This window comes from Takifugu rubripes, chromosome 17 (assembly GCF_901000725.2).
Source record: "Takifugu rubripes chromosome 17, fTakRub1.2, whole genome shotgun sequence".
NCBI lineage: Eukaryota > Metazoa > Chordata > Actinopteri > Tetraodontiformes > Tetraodontidae > Takifugu > Takifugu rubripes.
This window is the reverse complement of record NC_042301.1, coordinates 14,259,963-14,267,474: the sequence shown is the minus strand read 5'-3', so window position 1 is coordinate 14,267,474 and position 7,512 is coordinate 14,259,963. Positions and strand designations below refer to the sequence as shown.

At 42.0% G+C, this 7,512-nt stretch overlaps 1 protein-coding gene across 1 annotated transcript; it reads left to right on the top strand.

The window, feature by feature from the left end:
• Positions 1 to 241: 241 nt before the first annotated feature.
• aimp1a (aminoacyl tRNA synthetase complex interacting multifunctional protein 1a) lies at positions 242 to 7,512 on the top strand. The gene is made up of 7 exons (XM_003972441.3): positions 242 to 395; positions 2,373 to 2,503; positions 3,303 to 3,416; positions 4,697 to 4,855; positions 5,754 to 5,962; positions 6,046 to 6,214; positions 7,254 to 7,512. Coding segments are annotated over exons 1-7 (951 nt in total). The 5' UTR covers positions 242 to 393; the 3' UTR covers positions 7,421 to 7,512.

Below are 7,512 nucleotides of genomic sequence, written 5' to 3'. Positions count from 1 at the left end.
AACATAACAGAGCGAAAACAGACACACTTGCACTTAGAAAGCAATAAAGAAACCTTATACACATTTTTACGCACTAAACAGCTGTTATTTGTTTAATTTATAGTATAGTCGTTAAATTGTTTTTGTATGAATAGAAATTACAAACAGGCAATATATTTTGGTTCCTTATCACCCCCAAAAGCATTGATCTACAGAACATATGCTAACCGTATGATAGCGGGACGTGTCAGACGCTGATGATATAGAGATCTATTCCTCCAGGCCGCACTCGATCTCTCCGCGGCAGACTGCTAACTGCCTGACTAACAATTAACTTCGACGACAGCAGGACCTAAACGTCTGAAGTCCCCGGCTGGAGGGTTGGGAAACGTGTTCAGTGGTTACCAGCCTTCCATGTAAGTTCATAATACAAACATTTTAATTACGGCTTTGATTGATATTTTACTTAATAAATACTAGCTTCCAGATAGCAGCGTTTAATTCAAACCAGTTTCATTTACTTAACTTGAAACACTTGTCCTTGCCTCAGTGGAGTAGAAAATAGACACTCCAGAATATGAGGACAATCTGCTAATGGGTTCCAGTTAAATCTGTATTGTCATTATCGAGTCACATTGTTTTGATGTAAATATCCAAAGTTTAGTGAAAGTACCTTTGTTACAACGATATATTTGGTTGATTATTACAGTTATTTTATTTTTGGATCTAGCCTGGGCTTCTGTTAGCACTATGTTAATAATCTCTTAATGTAATGAACAATAATTGTAACTCTAACACATATTTTTCAAGCAATCTTCTTCCAATTAATGTTTATCCGGTTGTGGTTATTGTATATCCTACCCCTAGGATATGCAAGGGTTGAATTTAGAGATTTTGAATGCTGTCCTCTGTTATTAATGGTAATAGCATTAGTATTGTTACTTTTGCATTCTGTAACTTATAAATACATGTGGATACTTTCAGTAGTTTCAAAATAAACTGCCAAATGGGATACCAAATATCCTGTTGACGTCTAACCCTAACCCTAACCCTAACCCTAACCCTGTGTGTGGGTTCTACCAGGAACTTTAGGTACTGTTGTCATGTTCATTTACATTTATATTGCATATTTACTGTGAAGAAAAAGCTGTTTTATCTTAGCGATTTCATCTCTGCCACAGCAATCCAGTGCTTTAATGGAGTCTGTAACATTGGCTCAGCTACTGAAACCTGCCTAACACAACGAAACAGATTTTAGAATGTTGCTAATTATAGATGAAATCAGATCCCATGCTGTGCATTTCTACTCTCATGTCCAGTCCAACTGTGAAGCCAAAGCGGACAGACAATCCTTTACGGATGATGCAAGAACATTTTTTCCCCCTATTCTAAATAGAAGCATGCATATTTATAATATACAGTCAACAAGTAAATTAACAATTGTTTCAATAGAAGAAAAGGTTTGTGCATTCAGCTTTATTTTGGCCCTTGCTTAAAAAAATGTCACCACTGGTCCTATTTAAAGGAAAGCAGTTTCGTCTTTTTCTACCCCCTCCCCCCAAAAATGCTTTGATCATTGATTTTTATCAACTCCAGCTCTTTTGTGTTTCTGATTTCCTCATTTCCCAACATTTTGTTTTCATCTGTGGCCAGCTGTTGTTTTCCAGTGCCTCCCTGAAATAAGTGGAAGACGTTTTCCTCCCCACGCTTCGGCCATGTAAAAATCCTTCCCCTCCCCATTTCTCGGCTTAAGTAATTGGCTCAGTTCAACGCCATTAACAACAACACCGAAAGAAAAAAAAAAGTTGACCCCAAACTGGTGTCCGTTGGTGTTTCAGCTGCCTGGCCCACAGTTCTTCACTGCTTTTGAACCGAGTCATCAGAACTGAATGCACATGTGGACCGAAAGTTGAGATTAAAGGGCACACTGTGCACGTCCCTTCTCATTTTCGCCATTTGTTATAATTAAATAGAGATGGGATTTAGGAGATTTTGCAAGCTAGAGTTCACTTGGTGACAGATCACTGTGAACCATAAATTCTAAACTTAATCAAAAACATGAAAAGTTCTGTTTTTCAAAAAGCAATAAATGTAAGTTAAGAAAATATTTTTAATGCAAGTGCCATCCCTGCTAATATTGCGCAACGAGAGAACTTGTCACCATATTTTGACAACTTGTTCTGATTAATCCAGCTTTGCTTTTATAGGAAAATCTAATTGGCAGCTCCTGAAGGCAGATATGTAGAGGTTTCATCCTGCCACACTGTCTTCTTAGAGAGTAGTCGGTGTTTTCGCTGTGTAAAAATCAGACTTTGTTTACTTCTCTCCAAACTATTGTCAGACTTTCGCCGCAGTTAAATCTTTCACATGGCTGTTTTTGCCTCCTCTGGCAGGTTTTTAGCTCGCTCCTTGTTCAGGATGAGCGCTCATAATCCTTTGTTGAGGCTGGAGCAGCGAGCGGCTGAAGCTGACCAGATCATCGAGTACCTAAAACAGCAAGTCCAGCTGCTGAAGGAGAAAGCCAGTAAGATGATCAATTTGTAAATACCTTGTCTTAATTTGTCTATTTCCTAGTCTGGCTAAAGAATTCTTTCAAGAATCCACCATCCTTATCCACCATTTATTACTGAAAATAGAGTCCTGTTATAATCTATTAGATTACTCTCTTTAATATTGGAGGTATTAAATATTTGACGATTTTCAGTCACGCAGCCACAAATCATGATTGTTTTTGTGATTTAATCTGATTATTATGATGATCAGCCATTCCTGTCACACTCACAGACATGAGGGCCCAAATACGAGAAGCCCGTGATTTTAACTACGTGCTTTCCGCTTCGCGGGTTTGGAACCTTTCCCCAGTCATCATCCTTCACTTTATCAATCTGTTGATCATTATAGTGATTAGAAAAGATGTTGTTTAAACTATAAAACATCTTAAACCTCTGGATCAAAGTGCAGGATGATGCTCTGATTGTGTTTTGTTTTGCCCTCAACAGAAAAATCATTACTTGACTACCAAAAATGAGTTAGAAATCCATAAATTAAGATGCTCTTTACGCTTTACAATAATGAGATCATCAAACTCATTTATAATAATCAGAAATCATTAAAAAATTGTAAATCAACTAAAATCCCAACCTTCTGCTGACCCGTTCTTGTACCTAATGTCGTGCCAACACACGCGGCTCGGGTCAGACCTCCTATAATATTGCGATAATTGCCGCCTGGTTTCTGACCGTCGTCAGCCGCGCGTTAGCTTTCGTCCTGAGGGAGACTGAAGTTTCAGCGCTGAGAGGTAACGCAGCTCTTTCCTGGTGCAGTGGTCCAGGCCAGTGTCAGAGAAGAGAAGAAACTGATGGTGGAGAATGCCAAACTGAGGAACGACATCGAGGAACTCAAAAAGCAGCTGCTGGAAAAAGAAAGGCTAAGAGGAGGTACGTCGTGTTGGCCAGCAGAAATTTCCACTGCCGGGCCAGCGTATGTTTGCCTTTGAGGCTGATGTTGTTCCTGTGTTGTTGCTATGGTAACAATCCCTTCTTACTATCGGTGATATCATCTTGGCGTTGTTGCTGCAGCTCGCTGTAATCAAATGTGTCTTTGTTTCCAACTTCATCAGGACGCTTCAATTCAATTTCCAAGTGACGGAGACGGTATCTGTTGTTGGTTTTGGGTCTGACACACACGCTGATATTCAAGATAAACACGTTGGAGCATTAACACACATTAAATGTTTCTCAGACTTTAGCTGCAGGATGACAAGGAGACTGGAAGGAATGATCTGGACTAGAGAAACAGCTCAGTGTGGTGTTGTGCACTGTAGCGCTCTGTGATGTTTAGCTTTGCTCATTTGTTATTGAGATGAGCAAATTCTAATTAAGGCCAAATTTAAATGGCAATTTCAGAGTTGAATTAATACTTGTATATTTATATTTTGTTGTCTAGATAAATCGGTGTCAAATTTTGTCAAACTGAAGGGGTTAGACAGCTTTCGTCTGGTATAATCGAGGCGTTCAGAGAGGATTTGAGTTACTGTCTTTATTCTCAATTATCATTCATCATTTGTCTTCTCCTGAGTTTTCCTTCAGGAATTCCAAAAAGGCTTCTATTCCAACCAGCTCAGGTATCAGAAGAAGAAATGGAATAGCTATGAAACCTCAACCTCACGACAGTCCAGTGGCCTCTTCTGTGCCTTCTAATGACTAAACCATAGAAGAAGAGCAATAGAAACAACACAAAAGACGAGTGGTGTCAGAAAGCATGTCGATTATATAGGATTAGGGCTTCAGAGTATAGAATCAGCTTCTTCTGCAGAGTTATTGTAAAGTAAAGGCATGCAGACACTCGTTTGTTAAGTGTTCCAGCGTCTCGGCTCTTTGCATAACATAGAATTAGGATAATTAAAGCAGCACAGTGACCCTTGGGTGCCAGTGTTTGTCAGACTCGGGCTCTAGATCCCGTCGGATCTCCATCAACGGCGCCTTTCAATGAGGGGTTCTTGCTTTTAGAGCGCTTTTGCAGGACATTGTCCCCTGTTTTATGGCTCCATTTCCTTGGTTCCCTGTCATTTTGCCATCACTGAGTTTACACAAGGAGAGCCAACCCCCCCCCATCCAAAAAAACACACACACTCCGAGTTAAATGTCTTGTTTGGTAGCAGGATGTTAGTCCAGTGTGTTGTGTTGGAGATCATACCTCTGTGTCCCCTTTCTTTTAGTTTGCGTGACCATGACATCAGGTGACTCCTCAGTGGAGTGCAAGTCAGTACCGGCGCCTCCCGCAGCATCTGGACCGCCGCCCGCCGCCTCCCCACCTGCCGCTGTCCAGAGCCCCCCACCTAAAGCAGAGAACAAGAAGAAGAAGCCAGAGAAAAAAGGTAGAGTTGAATATCGGGCTCTACCCCATCAGATCGGTCGCTGCGTCCTACAGCCAGCATATCCCATCATCCTCGCCACCCCCCCTTTTATATTTCAGCACTCGCATTCAGTTTCCCCGCAGCAGTTGGAGCGGGGGTTTCTCTCCAAACATCTTTTTCCAGTATCGGCTGATACTCAATGAAAGGCAGCAGTATCTTAGCCAGATCAAGATCACTGGGCTGCACTTCTTAGCAAATCTGTATTTTTATTGGGTTTCCCGGTTCATAAGCTGCAGATGGAACCGGTGTCAAGAATCCGTGATCCCGTCTCAACGTTTCAGTTGCACATCGGGGAACAACGCGAGTGCTTCCTCTTTTTTTTCCTCCTGAGAAGCCTGCAGGAAGATCTCGTCTAAACGTGCGCCCTCCAGACCCGCGCTTAACCCCGGCGGAGCCGCGGCGATGTTACATCACTGTCGTCACTTCACAAACACTGGGGAGAGGAGTGGAAAATGAGAGGTTGGGGCTTGAACACATGATTAAAGACTTTGGGAACATTTGATCAGCGTAAAGTGGAGCAAACCAAACAATGAAAGGGGGCTTCATTCCGCTCAGCGTATCACTTATTAATCATCATATCATTATTCCAGCTTTCACAGGGTTCTGGGAAGAGGAGGAGAGGGATTTAATTTTTTCCTTATTTGTGTTTTTTTTAATCTATGGGTCATTTGCTCCTGCATGCAACCCCGAGGCCTATCTTTGTTTTCATTTACGGGGGGTGGGAATTAAATCTGATTCCAGACAGATGTCCAGCATTGTTCCCATCATCCTCTTTTCCACATTCAGTTCTCTTTAAATATAACTAAATATAGATTTAACACATTCTAATCCAGGCTGACGGTCCTTTCTTCTGCACTAGGAGGAGATAAAGCGGAGAAGAAACAGGCCACCCCGAGCCAAGATGAAGCCAAGGTGGACGTGTCTCGCCTGGATCTGCGCGTGGGACGTATAATCAAAGCCGAGAAGCATCCGGACGCCGACAGTCTGTACGTGGAGCAGGTGGATGTGGGGGAACCGTCTCCCAGGACTGTGGTCAGTGGACTGGTCAAGCACATACCTCTGGACCAGGTAAAGCAGAACTGCAGCACACTTTGACTTTGCTCTGGTTTGTCTTCAGAGCTGTAAACGTGCATCTTGGTGTTTCTGTGCAGATGCAGAACCGTAGGGCCATCCTGCTTTGCAACCTGAAGCCAGCCAAGATGAGAGGTGTGGTGTCCCAGGCCATGGTCATGTGTGCCAGCTCCCCAGACAAAGTGGAAATCCTGGATCCTCCAGGTGGAGCAGTTGCTGGAGACAAAATAGTTTTCCAGGGATTTCCAGGTACTTAACCCAGTTCATTCCACCTCGACCACAGATTAATCAAAGGTGTCTCTGAACACTCACGGTGAAGAAATGAAGCAGAGGATTGTCGGTTAATTTTGCTCTCCACCAGTCCTGATGTGTTTTTAGACCCCACAAGCTTAGAGGACTTTCAAGGTCTGTGTGCGAATGGCCCTTGAGCGCCGTTATTGGCTGATCTTTCATCCATGTAGCCACCTCTGAGCTGTGACAGCCAACACTTTCATCACTGCAGGACCACTCTCCCAGCTGCTCCTTAATCATTATGCCCAACTTACTTTCATTGGCTAAATTTAAAAAAACAAGACAAAATCTTACATGAAGATGAAACAAGGATAAAAAGAAGCTGGGAAATGGAAAAATGTTGGATTGTGACCACTAACAGCATTGTCCTAATGATTTTTTTTTTAATTAGCATGCTAGCAGCTACCAATTAGTCTGACCATCTACAGACAACCTACGGTATTATAACCTCAGATGGGATATAAAGTATCTACATATTTCCACCATTGTAATCAGGGAATCTGCAACATCATTGCCTCCAGACCCTGTTATTTATAGGTTAAAAGATATATTGCAGAACTAAATGGACATTGTAATCAGTGTCTGCTCCTCTGGCAATAATTGGTCACATGCACATGGAAAAACAGACGTGACTGTTTGAAAACCTGAGGAAATGATAAACCCATACTAAGTAACCACTGTTTATATATATAATCTTAGAATATTCCTATACTTGCATCCTTGTTTCTGTTAAAGAAAACAAAGACAAAGTATGTGTTCCCCATTCGATCCTGCTGTTAATTCATGTTTTCAATGTTTTTTTTCCCTGATTTTATTCATTTTGGGAAGTATTACTATATTGACAAAGAGTTATTACGGCCTGCGCATCTTCAGCTAAAACTTATGGTAGATTTTGCTTTTTCCTCTAAGTATATGTTAAAAAACCAAACAGCTTCATGGACACTGCACTGCACTGTCTGTAGAAAAGTAATGTATCAAACTGACTCGTGCATTTCAGGTGAACCAGACAAAGAGTTGAACCCCAAGAAGAAGGTTTGGGAACAGGTGCAGCCAGATCTGCGCACCGATGACCAGTGCGTCGCCACCTACAAGGGGGCCGCCTTCGAAGTAGCCGGCAAAGGAGTGTGCAAATCCCAAACCATGAACAACAGTGGAATCAAATAATAAAAGAGAGCAGCCTCACTTGGCAGCACAGGGACGAATGCTGTGATGAATAGATGACCCCACTGGGAATAAAGTGGATTTAACCAGTAAAA

Bases quoted from the DNA above. Each gene is read 5' to 3' on its own strand.
- aimp1a (XM_003972441.3), top strand. The intron at 5,963-6,045 runs GTAAAGCAGAAC...GTTTCTGTGCAG, and splicing joins AGCACATACCTCTGGACCAG to ATGCAGAACCGTAGGGCCAT. The intron at 6,215-7,253 runs GTACTTAACCCA...CGTGCATTTCAG, and splicing joins AGTTTTCCAGGGATTTCCAG to GTGAACCAGACAAAGAGTTG.